Genomic DNA, 21,116 nt, shown 5'->3' with positions numbered 1-21,116 from the left:
TTTCTTTCTTTCAACATAACCGTGAAAGTGGTTTCACTTTGGTGGTGTAAATCTTGGGGACGTAGTCATGCAGAGACAAACTTGTTTTTTAAAGTAATCTTAATCTTGCAAAGATCCCTGACGCTCTGCTCATGTGCGGTTTTTCATGCAGCAAAGCAGGTATCGGGGAAGTCTTCGAAGGACACCAAGGGCCAGTGACGGGAATTAACTGCCATATGGCAGTGGGCCCCGTGGACTTTTCACACCTGTTTGTCACGTCATCCTTTGACTGGACTGTCAAACTGTGGACCACGAAGGTAAGGATTCCTGGACAGAAATTCTCAGGTAACACAGAGGTGCAGAGGACAATTTTTGCTCCCTGGGATGGGGGGGGGGGGGGGGGTGCCGCAAAGGTGTAGGGAATCAGAGGTCTCATCCAGGTGACGACATGGCACTGGAATTTGTACAACTTGCTAATGAGCCCCATCTGCCTCAAGACTCCTTTCCTTGGTCTATTTTATTTATTTTGAAATAGATTAATGATACAGTGCAGAAAACACTCTAATTGTAAAAAATTTAAGCAATTCTAATAATGATAAAAATGGAAGTTCTCCTTCAGCAACACTAATCCCATCTACTAGTGTGAGACCCCCTTCATTGCTTATCATCCCACCCTTCTCCCCAGAGGTAACCCCTGCTGTCAGTTCAGTGTTGATTGCCCTAAGCTTTGTAGCCTTCATTACATACATATTTCACCTATGGAAATAATATGACTTGGGATTTGGTTTTGTTTTTTTTATTTGGGGTTTTTGTGTTTCAGTCTTTGTACTAAAGCTAGTAAATGGCACTATATTATTGTGTTTTCAAAGGTAATTCAGACCATGTTTGGGAGCATGATAAAGTAAAAACCACCTAGGAGGTGGTTGCAGTAATTGTGCAGGGAGGACAGTGGCTTAGATCAGTAGTTTGAGATGCAGAGAAGTAGGTGGATGTCAGAACCATTTAAGAGATAGAAGTCACAAAAGCTGGCAATTGATTTTGATACAAGGAAGGTGAGAGAGGAAGTCAAGACAAAACCCAGGTGAATGACTGGGCAGCTGGAGATTTGTGGCAGCATTCACTGCGATGGAGAACATCAGCAAGGGCATGTCAGGGAAGAGCGTTGCGTGGTAGGAAGTTAAGGCGCCTGGGGCACAGTTTGCCGTCTTCGGCAGGCAGTTTGGACAGAAGCAGAGAGAGTGTACTGGATTGTAGACATGCACTTATTTGCGGCCAGAATAGCAGTGATTAGTACACTCCAAAGAGTGGATTTTAAAAGAAATGCTAAGACACAATTCAGAGAAAGAGGAATATTTAGGAAACAAACAGGAAAAGGAAAACTAGAAAAGGGAATTTACAATTAACAGCTCAAGAAATAGAAAAATTGGGATTCTTTTTGTTTGTACTTCATGGGTACATGGAGAAGAACTATGTAAAGAGGACAAAATTGGCTCCTAACTGTATGAAAAACAGCCTAGAGACAAGAATTCCAGTTATAAAGCTGGTTTGACCATCCAGGTAAGAACCAGAATTTTGGCAGTGGCAAGGCAAGGGTGGGGGCATGGCTTATATAGAGAACACAGGTCTGAAAGAATCCAGCGGACATGGTGACCAATTCATTTGATTTGTGAGGAGAATCAATGACGATTCTGATATTTCTGCCTTAGGCATGTGAGTGAAGGAAGGGTGGTGCCAGTGATGGAAATAGGAAATAAAGGAGGAAGAGGAGAAGCAGAAGGAGGAGGAGGGGGAGGCTGAAATGGGGGTAGAAAATGAGCAGTCTGGAACATGTCTGGAAATTCCTAAAAGATAATAAAAAAAAAATATTGGAGCTCAGGGGCAAGAATTAGTTTAAAAATATAGTTATGACAGTGATCAGCATATAGTTAGTCCAAGGGAGAAAATTATGAGTAGAATGTGAATTTGAAGAGGACCAGGGCACAGTCTTGGAGCTACTGATGCTTCAGGTTTGGAAGGATTAGACTGATTGGAAAGACAAGAGGAAGGTGGCATTGACCTCAGTGAGAATCTTCAATGGAGCAGTAGGGACAGATTGCAGCTCTATCTTTGTGGAGTGAGAAGGGAAGACAGCAGGCACAGAAAATATAAACTCCTCATTCAGTCACTGAGCTGTGAGTGGAAGGAGATAGAGCATGGCTAGCAGGGACAACTAGGCCAAGGAAGGATTTGGTTATTATACTTTTGGAGAAACTTGAGCATGTTGGTGGCCTGCAGAGAAGGAGCCAATGAAAATTGTAGATTGATAGTGGGTGGTTTGAAAAGTTGAGAAAGGTGATATCAGGTGTCCATGTGGGGTTGGGGTGGGGAGAAGAGGTAGGATACAGCTAAGACTGGAGGAAAGACTAAGGATAGGTTTAGCTAAGTGGAAGTGGAGGGGAAGTGGAGAATAAGAGCAGGCCTCTATTTTCTCATTGAGATCAGAAGCACACTTCTCTGCTAACACTGATGGGAGCTGGGATGTGGCAGGGAGAGGAGAAAGGCTTAGACCAGGTCTTGCAAGAGATAGGACATGGCCCTGACTCCAGAGGATGTCTGAACATCACAGACTTAAGAAGCAATTGGGGCTAAATATCAAAGATACATTTTACAGGTGGTGTCTAATTTAACTTGTACAAGAGCCCTAGGAATTGTGTAAAATCCCCATCATTGAATCTCTTAGGTCTTCAGAAACCTTCTGAATCTGACATTTAAAGCTGCCCACAACCCATCCCCAAATGACTATAGCAGGTCTACAAATTCAGGTATGGGAGATGCACCACTTCTCTGTAATTCCTGGGCTGCATTACCTCGGACTAATCAGAAATGCAAATTCTCTTGGTATCGCTCCATACCTTCTGCATCAAAAAGTCTGGGGGTGGAGCCTGGCAATCTGTGATCCTCATGATCCTGACGCTGCTAAAATTTAGAGAGCTGTGTTCTAAACCAACTCGAAGTTTTATTTCAGATTTTCCATCTGGCAGAACTAAGTGGGGCAGTTCCATTGTTTTGAGGGCCCCTCCTTTCTCCTCTCAGTGAAGCAGAGGGTTGTGTTTGGGAACTAGGGTTCAGGGTTCAGACAAGAAAATGAAAACCGGTGTCCCACACTCCAACCATGTTTCCTGATCTAATTAACACCCTGCTTGTTCTGGTGAGGGGGTTGTACTGTGAGTATATCTGAAACACCAAAGTTATCACTGGGAACAATGGTTGCACTTTGATACTCTTAACAACATTGGCTGGTCTTTCTCCTCATCTTAATCTGAACATGCATAAAATTTAAAGGAAATGGTGGCACCATTTCTGAAAATTACTGGTCACTTTTGCAAGACTGACTGAAAAGAACCTTTATTTGAATAAAAGGGCAAAGTGAAAATATAAATATTGATTTGGAAATAGTGGAAAATAAAGCTTTTGGGTTTGTTTGGGGTGTTTTTTGTTTTGTTTTGTTTTGTTGACAATAAAACATTTTCAGATAGGTGCAGAGCAGAGAGAAAAAAAATGAGATGAGTAATTATAGTTTAGTACCTTCTGACTAAAATGGCTACGGTGGTAATCTTTATTTTATTTTATTATTTTTAATTGAGTTTTTACAGAGAGAAGGGAGAGGAATAGAGAGTTAAAAACACCAATGAGAAAGAAACATTGATCAACTGCCTCCTCACCCCCTACTAGGGATGTGCCCGCAACCAAGGTACATGCCCTTGACCGGAATCAAACCCAGGACCCTTCAGTCCACAGGCTGACGCTCTATCCACTAAGCCAAACTGGTTTTGGCAGTAATCTTTATTTTAAATTCAGTAACTTGGAGTTCTCTAATCATTTAAACAAAGCTGAAGAAAGTTAGTGGAGGCATACTGGATAATTGAGGTAGGGATACCTTCACACTTAAGATACCTTCACACTTAAGTCTGTTCAGACTGCAGTAAAGAATACAATAGGCTGGGTGGCTTATAACGAACAGAATTTTTTCCTCAAAGTTCTGGAGGCTGAGAAGCCCAAGATAAAGGTGCCACATTTTGGTGATGGCTCTCTTCCTGGTTCATAGCCAACTCCTTCTCACTGTGTCCCCTCTTCTGGAAGATATTGGGGATCTCTGTGAAGTCTCATATAAGACACTAATTTAATTGGTGAGGGCCTCACCCTCATGATCTAATCACTTCCAAAGGTCCCACCTCCTATTATTCTCATCTTTGGGAATTGGGATTTCAACATAAGAATTTTTGGGGAGATATGGGGGGCCACAAACATTCAAATCATACCAAACTGCAAATCAAATAACATAAGGAAGAACCCTTCAAAGTGTAGAAAGAGTTGGTGCTGAGAGAAATCATATTTTGAACTAGACAAAAGTCAAATTTAAAATGTGGCTTTAATATGATACTTTGTGCATAAAAATAAGTATAGCTCAAAAAAGATAACCAATGGAAATTTAAAGGAAAGCCAAACAATAGGAAAATTTTGTACATTCCCCTGACCAAGAATTCACATATCTAGCACAGAGATAAAATATTAGGAAAGAAAATCTGTCGTCCAAGGGAGAATGTTATACTGGGAATTAGCATACTGAGTGAAATGAATCTAATCTTGAAGCCCATAGGAAAGTTCAAATCCATGCACTTTGCATAAGTAATGTGATTGACAATAACACTTCACACTTTTAAAAAGAGAGAACTGTGATTTTAAAATCAAGACTAAAAAATAAAATTTTTCTACACAGGATATTAGAAACACTACAGTTTAATAGAAGAAGTATATTTGGAGAGAATGTAGTCACTGTCAATTCTTCTTTGTGATTTGAAAACTTAATATTACAAATATCTTCATATATGGTTTTATTTAAATTTTCCATGAAGATTAGACTGAACTTTTGATTTGGAAAGGCTAAAGGAAGAATATAATGCTGAATATTTTGGAGGTTTGGGCTTCTGAATAGTCCCCAAAGAGTGAATTAGTTCTTGAGCATCAAATAGCCACACTGATTACTGGTGGAAAATTAACCTATCTAATAGTATTATAAAATCTTGAAATTTTAAAATGATTTATTTTCTGGTTTCCTTAGCTTAATTGACTGAATAAGATAAATAATTGTGTTTTAGTAATAGAGGCAGATTCCTTTTTTGTCAGAAACTTAAGGCAATATAATTAAAAGGCATAACTTTAATTACAATAATGCAACCATTTTTGATAGTGATAGAAATTTTCTTTATCACCTTAATTATCAACATATTTTATTTTAACTTCATGCAAGCAAAGTAAATAAACTATATGACTCTTGCTTCAGTGGATAAAGAATTAAAATAGAATCATGTGCTTTGTTATGTTGATTATTTAGCATATTATAAGCAATACATTGGAGAGTCCAAATGAATAGTGGAACAATCAGATGTGTGCTAATTAAGATGTGGGGGCAGAGTGGGGTAGTTAAAGAGTATAGGTCCTCTAGCCTGGCCCCTGTGGCTCAGTGGCTGAATGTTGACCCAAGAACCAAGAGATCACCAGTTTAATTCCCAGTCAGGCACATACCTGGGTTATGGCCTTGATCCCCAGTAGTAGGCAGTAGATGATGGATGTTCCATTTTCTCACTGATGTTTCTATCTTCTCTCTCTCTAAAAATCAATAAAAACATTTTTAAAAAACAGAACGTAGGTCCTCTACCTATTCACATGAGGCCTCCCATCTCTATATGCCCAACTTCCCCTTCCCTCCAACTTATTGAAAACAAAGCAAAACACAGAACCCACCCTTGACCTTGCTGTCCCTTTTCCATCCTGTATTCATTACGAATTTTCCCACCAAACTTCAGTTTTAATCCTACAGTCTACCTGCATCCCTATGCTCACCACTAAACCTGTTCCTTCAAAAGTTGCCCTGACCTCCTTCTTGCCTGTTGCCATGTCATTTTCCTATGGTCATTTTGCTGTGTCAGTCATGTTGATTAGTCCCCCCTGAACATTCTTCTTTACATACATCAATGGGGCTATTTTTAAGAGAACATTAAAAAGCCGCATACTTAAAAGTTTATCCTTTGTGATCCTTTAAAAAAAATTTTTTTTTAATATATTTTATTTAAGAATGCATTGCCTGAATAAATTCTCTTGAGTACCGGCTTTTACCTTTTACTCTTAGCACATTAAATTTTGCATCTATCAAGAAATGCTGGAGTTGATGCTCAGAAATGAAGTAAGAATTCTTGACTGGACGAAAATATTCATTATTCCACTCAGCTCTTCTATTTGCTGAGGTTTGGGATAATTTTGTTCCTGTGCTGTAGCTTAGCTTAGTGGCTGGACAAGTTATGAGTCTTTGGGCTTTTGATCATTGCATCCAGTTTGGAAAGTTTCAGTGAATTCCAATTAAACATTGGGTTAATATTGATTTTGGTCCTGGTACAGCTTCACAAGGATTAAGGTTCTTGATACTCTTCGTGTGTTTGCCAGCTCAGACCCTTCCTTTCAACTTCAAAGGGTTCATGTTTCTTCTGCTCATATTGATCATATCCTCTAAATCCTTCCTGTACTAGAACTTTTGGCCCTAAAGTTCCATTCCTTTATGTTGACTGGTCCGGTATATGGCATGACTTTCCCATGTGTTGGTATTTGATGGTGATCCTGGACAGAACTCTGAGGTGTGATCATCCACAAAACTTTCAGGACACACCTTTGGTTGATGGAAATCCCTGGCTTCCTCCAACTATGACTTGACATTGCATATGCTGTCCTAGCAGTTCACATGCATCTTGGTCCTCTAGTCTTTTAACAAAACAGTGAATCTGAAAACACCATTTTCTAAGTGACTCAGTGGTGATGACTTAGTACAAATTAGAAAGGTAGTCTTCAGTTTTCAAACAAGTGCTGTGAAATCAACAAGTAATAAGTATCATCTATTTCAGTTTTACATCCTCTGCCAAGTTTAAAATATAAGATGACTATCTTGGCTGATTTTTTCCCCCTTCTTACCAACTAGAAAGGAATGATAATTTGAGCTTTTATGAATAAAAGAAAGGCAAAAATTTTGTTTCTAAGGAAAAACATTACTTATTATATTTAAACATATTCTTTGAAAATGAATATGTACTGAAATATTAGACATGGCTATATTATAGATAATGTACTAAAAATACTTTTGTCTTACCCAATGAATCACATTTAGTATATGTAGAAGTTTTGCCCTTTCCCCTTAAGACTATGAAATCCTTGAGAGTAGACCCATATTATTTTGTCTGCCTCCCCAATACCTTACAGTCTTGGCACCTGGTAGGTATTGAATAAATCATTGAATTAATACATGAACAAATAATCCTTGGGTTTTTAAAACAAAACACATATATGAAAGAAATATTGTAGCAAATATTTAGTTAGCAGTGGTTTCGAGCAGTAAAAATGCATAGCCATAATTTAGAAATATAATGATTAGAAAACTGAGGTTAAGCTTTTAAAATTCTATTAGGAGATATTTAAGAAGCTATAATTTTGGGGGGAAAATACCTAAGGCAACAATCCAGGCAGGAATAGAGTGGCCTCCTAAATATTTTTCTTATAAAGTAGATGAGTAGAATTCCCATTAGTCTGTGAGAATGATCTAAAGAGCTGGGCAACACAGTGTGTGTCTTTAGCCACCCCTTCCACTTAAGAGAGTAGTGTCTGTCCAAGTGAGCAAGGGGAGAGGCTCCGGACAGTTACCCCTTAGTACACTGTGGCCTAGTTACATGCAGGAAGGCTCTTTCTAAAGCTATCCCTGGGAAACGCTGTCTCTTGTGGGATGTGGTTCCCTCCAGTAAAAGGGGGCTTGACTCTTCTCAAAACCATAGTTTATATGAGAAATTTCTAACTTGAATTAAAGCAGTATAGTTGGGATAGAGAGGGAAATGTTCTAAAAAAGCTCCGCAAAGTAGGTGACATCCACGCTGAAGTATGAAAGAGTTTATTTAGTTAGGTAAAGGGAGGAAAGGAAGGGCATTTACACAAAAGGAAAAGAATATTTAAAAACAGAAGCATGGAATAGTTGATATTCCAGTTTTGTGACTTTAGAAAAGTTACTTAACCTCTCTGTGCTTCAGTTTATTCATCTATACAATGGGACTTAAAATATAGGATACATGTGGAGATTAAATGAATTAATATACATAAAGCTCCTAGAATAGTGCCAGGCACAGGATAAGCACTGTGAAAAAAGTAGTCATTCTATTATTATTATTAAAAATCGTTATTGTTGCCTTCACCGGTTTGGCTCAGTGGATAGAGCGTCAGTCTGCAGACTGAAAGGTCCCAGATTTGATTCCGGTCAAGGGCATGTATCTTGGTTGCAGGCATATCCTCAGTGGGAGTGTGCCGGAGACAGGTGATCAATGTTTATCTCTCATCAATGTTTCTGGCTCACTATTCCTTTCCCTTCCTCTCTGTAAAAAATCAATAAAATATATATTTTTTTAATTTTTTAAATCATTATTGTTGCGATTGTTATTTTGATATTAAAGTGATTTAGTTGGGCTGGAGCAATCTCAATAGAAGTTGATGGCTTAGTTCTAACATATTCAATGGAGCATCTTGATTGATCAGAATGTTCACTTTTGCAATCCTTCATGAAACTTCCCTCCCAAATTACTATTCCTCTTAAATTTTCAGATGCTCAATCATGATGATAAAGACTACAATGATATTCATGATAATAATAAATAATAGAAGTTGCATTCAACTTCCATGGGACGCACGGTGATGTCACGTAATTCTAAATATACTTTTGTAAAACTACTGCCACGTGACCCCCATCTTGAATGGATCTTGCAGAATTGTCTCATGTGACCTTTCTGTTGGCTTTATGTTTACTTGTTCCTCCTTTGTATATTCAGCTGGACTTTTCTGTATCAATTTATAATTATTTTTAAACTTGTGAGCAAAATATAACCATATTCCCTTCCTCATCCTTTTTTTAATTTCTTATTTTTTTTTTTTTTTTTTACAGAGAGGAAAAGAGAGGGATAGAGAGTTAGAAACATTGATGAGAGAGAATCATTGATCAGCTGCCTCTTGCACACCCCCTACTGGGGATGTGCCCGCAACCAAGGTACATGCCCTTGACCAGAATCGAATCTGGGACCTTTCAGTCTGCACACTGACGCTCTATCCACTGAGCCAAACTGGTTTCGGCCATCCTTTTTCTTTAAAAAATTTTTTAAAAAATATATATTTTATTGGTTGTTTTTTACAGAGAGGAAGGGAGAGGGATAGAGAGTTAGAAACATCAATGAGAGAGAAACATTGACCAGCTGCCTCCTGCACACCCCCACTGGGGATGTGCTCACAACCAAGGTGCATGCCCTTGACTAGAATTGAACCTGGGACCGTTCAGTCTACAGACCGATGTTCTATCCACCTAGTCAAATTGGTTAGAGCTAATATATGCTATTTTTAAAAAATATATATTTTATTGATTTTTTACAGAGAGGAAGGGAAAGAGATAGAGAGCTAGAAACATCAATGAGAGAGACATCGACCAGCTGCCTCCTGCACATCCCCCACTGGGGATGTGCCCGCAACCAATGTACATTCCTTTGACCGGAATCGAACCCGGGACCGCTCATTCGGCAGGCCGATGCTCTATCCACTGAGCCAAACCAGTTTTGGCTAATATATGCTATTTTGCCAGTGTTACAAACAATATAGAATGAGTAGAGTTTGACCATTAGGAAAAATCATTACTTTATCAACTTGGGACAATAAAAATTGAGATATTTTTCTCATTCTTTAGTACTTTGTAAAGAATAAATAAGAGTTTTGTAGAGGAAAAATAAGTATAATTAATCATTGAAAACTCATTTTTTTCTTCCAAAGTGGAGTAACAGGCCCTCCCATAAATTCTGGGGAAACAGACCTCAGTGTTTACTACTGGAAGCTCACCAGCTCTGTGGAAGTTTCTGGAGAGGAATGTTGTGGAATTGGCAGTGGAGTGAAATAGTTTTCTCTCCTGTCCCCTGGTTCATTGGCTTGAACTAAGCCCAAGTCAAAAGTAAGAAGAAGGCTCTTATAAGTTGTCAGTTTCTTTCTCACTTAGGACCTTCTTTCATGATTAAAAACTTAACTTTTAAACCAGATTTCCCTTTTACCACTCTGCCAGGCCCAGTGCATTAAGAGGGATAATGGGTCACTAATCCAGGAGGGTTTTGCTTAAGACTCTTGGCTTCCACCCACCTATGGAACTTACTTTATGCCTGATAAATTTGCTTTTTCTTTCCCTCAATCCACCCCCCCCACACACACACACCTCTTGTTTTATAAAGTTCAGTCAATGAGTTGACTTTTGCTCTTAATACCATTTTTTTTAGCATGGCAATTCATGGACTGTCCAAATGAAGTGTGCCTTTATGTCAGTGAGCATCTGCATGTGTGTGATGTTGTTTCTTCCTTTTATTGTATTTTATGTTAATCTAGATTTCTAATAATCTAGAATAGTCACTCTCTTCTCTTAATACCCTCCTCTAAAAAAGTCTATCCATTAAAAAAAAACAATAACTCCTAAAGAGCAGAAATAGCCTGTGTCTTTGTTATCAAGTTTGTGATAGTTATTACCATCAGTCACTCCGAAGTTGTTATCTCCCCCATGCTCATTCTTCCTGCCATTATCTTAGATAATCTCCCTAAAATACACCTTTCATTATGCCATCGCCTTATATGACAACATAAAAGAGTGTTGCTATACTGTGGGATCTTAACTGGCATTTTTAAAAGCAGTTCTATGATTTTAAAACAGTACAGAAAGAGTTAAACAAGGATCTTTAGCAGGGAGACCTTTTAATGTTTTCCTCAGGAACAGACTGATATCCCAAAACCTATGTGGATAACGGGGCTCATTTTGACCCAAGAATGCTGAGAGAACAGTATTCCTTGGAACAGATGTCTGGAAACTCTGACGTTACTCTCTTTGCTTTCCTAGGCATTTCAAATACTTTAACCTGCATTTCAAGGTTTTCCACGCTTTTGGACAAGCATCTAGCGATTAGTCTCACAAGTTATAAATTCTATCTTTCCCATTTGCACTCCCACTAATAATGTCAAGCAAGTAAACAAGAATAAAATCAGTAGGAGTGGAGATGATTAAACTTGACTATGTCTAGAGAGAAAGGGAAGAGAGGGACTGAAAAAAAAGGAAAACTTAAGCGCCCAGAAACAGTATTTTGAGATGGAAGCATATCAGGATCTGAAAACCATGGAATGGCTCTCCATGAAGGCAGGTACAGTGCCAGCACCACAGGAATAGTGATTAAATAAATATACCACTTATCTTTCTATAGACACTCTTTCTGCCCTTTACAGAATCAAAGTCCATGTGCTGGAATGAAGAAAGAAAGACGAGAAAATCTGGTTAAGTCACAGAAAGCAAACCTGAGGAGTACTTTGCAGAGAATGCCCTCATTTTACAGAAAAGAAAACCAATGTCTAGGATGGGTGATATGGACACCCTCTTAGCCTTAGATTTCTTCCACTCACATTGCTTGTAATTGTGTCAGTTTGAAATCAGAGTGTTAAAAGGCAACAGTTTTAATATTTTGAACTGTCTGCTTATTTTTATTTGCCATTTAGGAGTAGACTCAGATGCTGGAATAATTTACCATTTCATCTCTTCTAATAATTTATCACTCTATAGTCATAAAATCATTCTCATAATAATTTTAAACAAAAAATCTAAAACGTGAATACAATATAATGTTAAGATCTTTTATTGTATTTATTTGTTAATTATCTTCCTCTTTCCACCGAGCTGAGCTTCTTTAGTTTAGTGGTCATATTTCACATTGGTTCTCTATTCCCCACAGGTTTAGTTGGGGTGGTACATGGTTCATATATAATACTAGAGGCCCAGTGCACAGATTCGTGCACCGGTGGGGTCCTTCTGCCTGGCCTGCAGGGATCAGTGGACCACTGTGCCCCCCACAGCCCAGCCTTACCTGCCAGATTGTCAGGCACTAGCCCGTTGTCCATGTTGTTCTTAGACAACATGAAGTAGTACACGAAGTGGCAGGTGGCAGGGAGGAGCCCGAGTCTGGGCTGGGTGCCATGCTGCCTCTGCTCATCCCAGCCCCATAGGGGGAGTATCCACAGGAGAGGTCCACATTGCAGCTGTGCTTTCCAGCCATTAGCCCAGCATCTGGAGCCTGTCTTTCAGCTGGGCAGCATGCCTGCTGTGGGAGTACACTGATTGCCATGGGGCAGTTCTTGCATTGAGCGTCTATCCCCTGGTCAGTGCGCATCATAGCTACCGGCTGGTCATCCTGTCACTTTGGCTTTTATATAAATAGACTAGATGCCCCTTGCAGGAAGATTCCTGCAATAGGGCTTCCTGCTGTGGTCACTGCCCCACCTGCTTTCCTCCCTTCTCCCCCACCCCACTTGCTTGCTTCTCTGAAGCGCTTGGCTTCTTTCTACACTGTCTTTGCTCTGGCCTGGATATGTAAATTAACCACCATATTGGTTGGGTTAATTTGCATAGTCACCCTGATTGGCTAGTGGTTGGGGCTTGTGGGCATAGCAAAGGTATGGTCAATTTGCATGTTTCTCTTTTATTAGGTGGAATAGGCTGATTATGTTATTGACCATTTACATATAAACTAAATTAAGCCTTTAGCAGTTACATTGTTGATTAATGATCAGATAAATTTATTGCAAATTTATTTCAATCCTCATTCAGGCACCCAGTGATTGAATATTCCATGGACCTGTAAAGACATCTCTGTTCTTTATTGATATTTCTGACAACTAGATTCTCCATTTATCACCTTTTTTCTACTCCACTGATCATTTCCTCTTCTGTGCAATTAATTGTACACAAATGTAAAGACATAAATGTTTACATATCAGCCTATATGTTATCATTACAAAACATGCATGAAGATAATTGCAAATTTTTCACAATCACTCAAAGTCCCTAGTTTTCATTGAAGCTTACTCTTAGTGTTGTACTTTCTATGGGTTTGGTAAAAATGTATACTGACATGTATCCATCCTTATAATATCATACAGAATATTTTCACTGGCCTAAAAATCCTCTGCTCTGCCTGTTTATCCTTTTACTCCTAACCCTTGGCAGCCACTGATATTTTTACTATATGCATAGTTTTGCCTTTTCCAGAATGTCATATAGTTGGAATCAAGTAGTATGTTGGGTTTTCGGATTGGCTTCTTTCACTTAGTAATATGCATTTACATTCCTTCCATGTCTTTTCATGCTTTAATAACTGATTTCTTTTTAGCACTGAATTATATTCAGTTGTCTGGATGTGTTATAGTTTATTCATCTACTGAATGATACTTTAGTTGTTTCCAAGTTTTGGAATTTATGAATAAAGCTGCTATAAACATCCATCCATGTGCAGGTTTTAGTGTGGATATAAGTTTTCAACTCCTTTGGGTAAATACCAATGAGCATGATTGCTGAATTATATGGTAAAAGTATGTTCAGTTTTAAAGAAACTGCTAGACTGTTTTCCAATGTGGCTGCACCATTTTGCATGCCCATCAGCAATGAATGAGAGTTCCTGTTGTTCCACATCCTAGGCAGTCAGCATTTGGTGTTGTTGGTGTTCTGGATTTTGGCCATTCTACTAGGTGTGTGGCGGTATCTTGTTTTAATTTGCATCTCCATTATGATGTGTGATCTGGAGCATCTTTTCATATGCTTACTTGATGAAGTGTAAGGTAAAGTTTTTGGCCCATTTTTCAGTCAAGTTGTTTGCTTTCTTATTGTTGAGTTTTAAAAGTTCTTTGTACACTTTGAATAATAGTTCTTTATCAAATGCATCTTTTCAAATATTTTCTCCCAGTCTATGGTTTGTCTTCTAATTCTCTTGATAACAGTGTACATTTATTTAACATTCTGTTGGTAAGTAAAGGCTAGTATCACATTATTTATTCTTCTAATCAAATTGCTATTACATTTGACCGATTTTATATTCATTAAGCCAATATTTACAAAGAGGTTAGTGTGTTTTTAACCTCATGCCGAGGCCTTGAAATGAGACATGGTCCCTGATCAAATGGGTGCATAGTATACATCTCCCTACTCAAACTTAAGTAAAGAATAGAACTTCTTTCAAGTAAAAATGTCCTTGTCAACCTCACTGTCTTGCTTTATTCATTCTAATGTAATGTAATATAGACAGAGAACAAGGTAACACTCCTTATACTTATTCATTTAATGCCTAACTATCAAGAGCTTATTAAATTTCAGAAATTCAGTAAGGATACGTATACTTTAAAATATATTTTTATTGATTTTAGAGAGGAATGGAGAGGGAGTTAGAGATAGCAACATCAGTGAGAGAGAAATCATTGATTGGCTGCCTCCTGAATGCACCACACTGGGGATCTATCCTGCAACCTGGACATGTGCCCTGACCAGGAATTGAACCATCATCTCCTGTTCATAGGTCAATGCTCAATCACTGAGCCATGCTGGCCAGGCAAGTATATCCTAATGTATTAAAACCCTGGGTTGTAACATCCAGTAACGACCAAGGTTCAACCAAACAGAAGTCAGTCCTGCCATAGCAACCCAGCGCTGACTGCTTCCATGCAGATGTGGTGCTCCAACACTGACTTTTGAGGGGGCTGTGAATCAGAGCCAGAGAGAAGCAGGGACTGATCTGTTGCCTGTGTGACAGCTTTTGATCAGCACTTGCTTCTCTTTTTCTCTCCCAGTCTGGTCAACAGCACCTCCATTTCTCTCCACGTTTTTACTGGGGCTGCTGATTAGCCCTGCCTTTCTGATCAGGCCCCTTTGATAGGCCCAGAGATGCTGACTGGCAGACACTGACCAATCAGAAGCAAATGTGGAGCCATTGGCTGACTAGGAGGCAGAGCTTTTGATGCTGACTGGCATAGAAACCAACCAATAAGCCCTGACTGGTTTTGCTCAGTGGATAGAGTGTCAGCCTGCAGACTAAAAGGTCCTAGGTTCCATTCCAGTCAAGGGCATGTACCTTGCATGTAGGCACATCCCCAGTGGGGGGTGTACAGGAAGCAGCTGATGATGTTTCTCTCTCATCAATGTTTCTAACTCTTCCTCTCCATCCTCTCTGTAAAAAATGAATAATATATATATATATATATATATATATATATATATATATATATATATAGAGAGAGAGAGAGAGAGAGAGAGAGAGAGAGAGAGAGAGAGAAACCAACCAGTCAGAACCAAATTGGCCAGCAGAGGAGGGCAGTTGGGGGCAAAATCAGGTCGCCAGGGGAGGACAGTTAGGGGCTATCAGACTGGCAGGAAGAGGTAGTTAGAGGTAATCAGGCAGACAGGCAGGTGAGTAGTTAGGAGCCAGTGATCCTGTGGGATCGGGCCTAAACTAGCAGTTGGACATCCCTCAAGGGGTCCCCAATTGGAGAGGGTGTAGGCTGGGCTGAGGGGAAACCCCCCTCCACGTACGAATTTTGTGCACTTGGCCTCTAGTTTAAATATAAATGCATAAGGTTCCGAGACAGGCCCAGAACACCTAAAAAGTCAGAAAGCAATGGCTGGTCCCTTGGGGAGGAGACATCATTGTGCATGTAAGTGGTGGAGAAGGCATAAGGGGTAAGTGGGTTCTGATCGGGTCACAGGGCTGGAGTGATTGGAGAGAAGACAGCAGAACCTTCTCCAAGGTGGAAGCAGAGCTGGGGGACCGCAGGGAATGGTGTGCAGAAGGGATTGTGAGTGCAGCCCACCGGCTGGAGCAGAGGGTTCTGATTAAGGGGTGAGGGGAAACCACTTCCGCAATGCCTGGCCCTGCCATTTCAGCACCGATCTGCCCAGGGGGGCCCACGGTGGTATTCACAGACCCAGACTGTCTTGCTGCAGCGTGGCCGAGGCATCTGTGGCGCGGAGGCACTTTCTCAATGTAGCTATTTGTTCTGAGCCTGTCACTAGCTCGGCAGGAGGTAAAAATTACTTGACAGCCTCTCCTGGCTCTCACCCATGCAAAGCGTGAGCGAGCGTGAGGGTGTCGGAGTGGGTGGGCATTGGGGAGAGTGAGTCCTTGGGAACTGACACTTTGTGTGAAGGAGAGTGAAAGGCATTGAGAAGTTTACCCACCGCTTTGGGGCATCCATGCCAGGCAAGCAGGCACCCACAGTGGAGTCCCTGTACCCTCCCATCCTCTCTGTACTTTGTCTTTCACTCACAACCTATTTGGTTTGGTATAGAAATCTCTCCTTCTCTCCCTCTCTCCCTCCCCCCTTCCTTCCATCCCTCTCTCTATCTCTGTTTTTCTTATACACACACACACACACACACACACACACATACACACACGATTATAAAAAATAACTTTTGAAATTTAAACTCTCAACTAAGGATCTTTCTACCAAACAAACAAAAAAACCTACATTTTAATTTGATTCTGTTGCTTCTCTATTACACTGTAAAAGGCCTCACCATGTGCAGGGCCGTCATTGAAGCCCATTTGACTTCTTCGGGCGGGAGTGATAACATTTTGGATTTCATTTTGTTTGTCCTGTACAAGTCTTGAGTCTTGGCCAACACTCAAGATGAATGTGCTTCAGACCTCACTTTCTGTCACGAGGCCAAGCGGACTTGGGAGAGAGGGTGGAGCTGTCTGCTCAGACATGATTTTTAGTTTGCCCTTTGCCTCTGGAGCCAGGGCCCTGGCCCCCATCCAGCTGCACGAAGAGAAGATTATGGTGTTTTCTAGGTAATTTTAAGGAGCACAACCCCAAAGTGAAGTCAGGTGGTTTCGAGCCTGCACTGAATTTTTCATGTTAAGGATTTGTCATGATTTGGGTTTTCGGCGGAGCTGTGTTTTACGTGATGAAGGGAATTGCATTCTTCTGGAGACAGGCATGTTTTGCTTGTTTGCTAATGACCTCTGGTTTTGCTTACGGGGAGTTTTGTTAACAAATGGAAATGTAGCAAAATAAAGAGCTCTCTTTCTCGTACTTTCTTTCTTTCCCCCTCCTTTTTCTTCTTTCTTAAACAATGGGAACCCTTGTGATAAACTGTCAAAACCGGGCTATAGATATTGGTTATTGTAGCATCGTTAATACTGTGTAAAACTAAATGAGTCACTTTGGCAATCAAACACAGCCTTCCGCTCTCCCGATGGCGCCTTTAAATAGAGCCTTCTCCTGGCTGATGGATCCTATTGTTAGGAGAAAAGAACTGTAGAAACCTATTCAAAAATTCTTTGAAAATTTTCCAAACTCGAGAACCCATTCAGCAATAATTAGCCTTTGAGAAGGCTGATACGGAGAGCTTGGCAGGGGCCTGCCTGGGGTTGAAAGGTCAGCCCCAGCCTCTGACGAGAGGGTTCAGCTTCAGGACCCTTGTCGTGCTCCATCTCCTTTGCCTGCTTGCCTGGCCTTTTCCTGCCCTTTCACCTCACCCTCCCATCTCACCCTCTGACTGCCTTTTCTCAAAGAACGGGAAGCCAAGGCTGGGCCTGCAGAGGGTGACAAAATTCAAACAACCTAAACTCCAAACCTCCAGCACAGAAGACTTCTGTCTCAGGAAAAGAACTCTGTCTTCAGGCAAACGTGACTGAACTGAACAAAACTGTAATTTCCGGTTCAAGTGTAGTTGGGTCCCTGGAATGGTGTGACCCGTTTGTAATGTGATCACTTTGAAGTCCATATAGATTTCCATTCTCCAGCCTCACCTGCCCCAATCATCTCAGCAAAATAGCTGAACTATAGAAAAGATTTAAAGCTAAGAGGGGAATTTTTATTTTATTTTTTTGTTTAATTTCAGAGAGGAAGGGAGAGGGAGGGAGAGACAGAAACATTAATGATGAAAGAGAATCATTGATTGGCTGCCTTCTGCACGCTCCCCACTGGGGATCAAGCCTATAACCTGGGTATGTGCCCTGCCTAAGAATCGAACTGTGACCTCCTGGTTCATAGGTCCATACTCAACGACTGAGCCATGCTAGCCGGGCCTAATGAAAAATTAAAAAGAGGCTCTGCAGGCTCCAGAAAGGGGTGTTCTTCTATCTTCACTGCAATCCCCTTCAGTGGAAGGCACAGGAAAGCACCAGTTGGTTATAAAGAGACAAGGGCCAGGCTCGGGAAGGAGAGATGTGGCTGCTCAGAGACAGCATTCTGCCTTGCACTCCTGGGGGAAGTTTTGGAAATGCAGAATTGTAGGGTAAATGTGCCCGTGTGAATGTGCATTAGAGGCCAAGAAAAGAGAGCTCCCCTCTTCTCATTTGAGAGCTGTGTTAGTCTGCTTGTCTGCCATCTAAGAGGACCACAGACTGGGTGGTTTAAACAACAGAAATGTATTTTCTTACCGTTCTGGAGGCTAGAAGTCCAAGATTAAAGTATTGGCAGGGATGGTTTCTTCCAAGGCCTCCCTTCCCGGCTTGCAGATGGCCGCCTTCTCCCTGTGCCTTCACAGATGCTTCCCTCTGCACATGTCTGTGTCCTAACTGCTACTTCTTATAAGAGCACCAGTCAGATTGATTAAGGCTCATTTGTATGAACTTATTTCATCTTAATTGCTCCAGCTTCTTATATAGTCACATTCTGAGGTATTAGAACTTCAACATATGAATTGTGAGGCTGACATGCTTCAGCCCATAACAGAGCTAAGGATGTTTTATTATCATGATTGACCCTTGGCTATGGGCACAAAAAGTTAATGATAATGAGCTTCCCAGGAAGTCCTTTCAGGAACACACACCCCCACCCCACTCCCAATGCCTGAAGGCCTCTCATCCCTTCAAAGCTGACTCCCAAGGACAGTGGAACCCTGAAGGACCCATGGATATTGAGAGAAAGTGGTAGGAGCAGTTGATGTGATGTGACTAATGTGAGTGACTTTGCTGATGCTGAATCAAAGACCCATTTCTTCATTATTACCATGTTCGGAGTACATTTGCGCACTGCCTCAGGATGTCTAGTTGCTTTGTGGTGCTGACTTGGATTGAGGCTTGCTTATAGTCAATGTACCATTCTCCCTTTTCAAAATAAACATTTAATAAGATCCAATGGAAAAATTAGTTTCTCTCTCATTCTCTCTCTCTCTCTCTCTCTCTCTCTCTCTCTCTCTCTCTCACACACACACACACACACACACACACACACCGATTGAAATTTATGTATCACAAAAAATTTCAGATACATATGGATGTTTTAAGTCCAAGGATAAGTTTTGTTTGTTTTTAATGAGATAATATTTATCAAACATTTAATTCCCAACACTTTATTCCTGTAATATACAGGAAATCCTTGCTTAGATATCCTACCATCAAGTCATTATAGCTTATTTTTTCATATCACTTTCTTTCTCCTTGTCCATAGTGTACAAACATGCTCAGATTTTTGTTGTTGTTGTTAATCCTTACCTGAGGATATTTTTCCATTGATTTTTAAATATATACATTTTTATTGATTTCAGAGAGGAAGGGAGAGGGAGAGAGATAGAAACATCAACGATGAGAGAGAATCGTTGATTGGCAGCGTCCTGCACATCCCACACTAGGGATCGAGATGTGCCCTTGACTGGAATTGAACCCTGGACCTTTCAGTCCTCAGGCCGGTGCTCTATCAACTAAGCCAAACTAGATAGGGCTTGATGTTTTTTTTTAGAGAGTGGAAGGGAAGGGGAGACACATCGGTTGGTTTAAGGGGTTGATCCTGCAACCGAGGCATGTGCCCTTGACCAAGGAATCAAACCCATAACCCTTCAGTCTGTGGGCCAATGCTATATCCACTGAGCCAAACAGGCTAAGGATACTCAGAGTTTTGCTGTGACTGGGCAGCAATCATGACCTTCTTCAGAGATTATATTTAAGAGAGCAGAATGAGGGGGGAGGTTCTGAACCAAAGTAGCGTGCTAGAAGAACAAAAGGTAGACCAAGGAAAATGTTGAATCAGAAATCCACCAGAGAAAGCAGAGGTTCAGCCATGGAGAGACTAAAAAAGAATAACAATCCCAAAGAATTAGAAGAAAGTTCTGGGCTCTGCTTACAGGTATCAGGCAGAAATGGGACTGGGCCCAGATGCTACCTGCTTCATCACCCACTTTGAGTACATCTTGTCTGCCAGGCTTGATGCTGAATGCTCGAGATATAACTTTACATAAGAAATGGTCCAAAAGTCAGGGAAATTATATCAAAATGGCAAGTGGGTTTCTTAAGAAAAAAAGAAGGTAGTGCTGGACACAAGCACCAAGGATATTAGGATTCCCTTAGAGATTGGTGGATGGTGGGTGGATAGGATGGCTTAACGTGCCACAGACAGGTCCTAAAATTTGGATTAGTTTGCCAAACCACCTGAAGAGCCACAATGCATCCATAATGACCACTGCCATCTTTCCCAACCACCCTCCACCAATCTTCACTTCTCTCCCCTAGGCCATCGGTGAACCCTGATGGCTAAATGCACTGGTGTCTTCTTAGTCCTCATCATACTGTCCACTACCCATTCTTGCAGTGTGGGTTATGGTCTCTTGGTTCACCTTGAACTTCTGCATTGGTTTTCACCCCTTCTCTCTCTTGGCCCAGGACTTTTTCCTCTTTTCTCCTCGCCCTCAGTCCTTCTTCAGAATGAACTTGAAGCCTCTCTTTTATTCCAGACCTACATTCCCACGGCCCTCTTAACCTGGGTGTGGTCTCCAGAGACAAGCTGTACCATGTTTCAATGACAAACCAGATCTTCATCCCAACTCTGCTCCTTCCTCTGTTTGATTCTGGACATTCATCTCTCAGGCATCCATGCTAGAAAAGCTGAAAAATGGTCACATGAATGTTAGACATCTCTTAATCCATTTAGTGCACAGCATGATGTATCAATACCTATTTAATCAACGAATAGCTATGACTTCAAGAAGTCTTAACTCTATACTCAAGGCCGTTCATAACATGTTCTCATCCCTGCCTTTCCCAAACCAAAATTATTTCCTTCCTGAGGACAAATCTTCAGAGTCCACAGGGCTGTCCCCACTGCTCACCTTCCCAGCTCCCTGGGATTTCCATGCCGATTTACGCAGCCAGGCCCTTGCATGTTTTGCTTTCCTCTCCTTGACTGGCTTCCTTGCCATCTATCAAAGCCTATGAGTCTTTCAACGCGGTTCCCATCACCTGTTCTAGATAATACCT

At 40.8% G+C, this 21,116-nt stretch overlaps 1 protein-coding gene across 5 annotated transcripts in view; it reads left to right on the top strand.

Annotated features, from left to right (window-relative positions):
• DYNC1I1 (dynein cytoplasmic 1 intermediate chain 1) overlaps window positions 1–21,116 on the top strand; it is a 274,243-nt gene that overhangs the window by 222,062 nt on the left and 31,065 nt on the right. For all 5 annotated transcript variants that reach the window (XM_036429363.2, XM_036429361.2, XM_036429362.2 and 2 more), the window contains one exon: window positions 152–296. In XM_036429363.2, coding sequence (XP_036285256.1) covers window positions 152–296 — 145 coding nt within the window. The remainder of the gene's footprint in view (window positions 1–151; window positions 297–21,116) is intronic.

Source organism: Pipistrellus kuhlii, unplaced genomic scaffold (assembly GCF_014108245.1).
Source record: "Pipistrellus kuhlii isolate mPipKuh1 unplaced genomic scaffold, mPipKuh1.p scaffold_m20_p_10, whole genome shotgun sequence".
NCBI classification, from domain to species: Eukaryota; Metazoa; Chordata; class Mammalia; order Chiroptera; family Vespertilionidae; genus Pipistrellus; species Pipistrellus kuhlii.
Note: the sequence above shows the minus strand (reverse complement) of the source record. Positions and strands in the feature narration are given on the sequence as shown.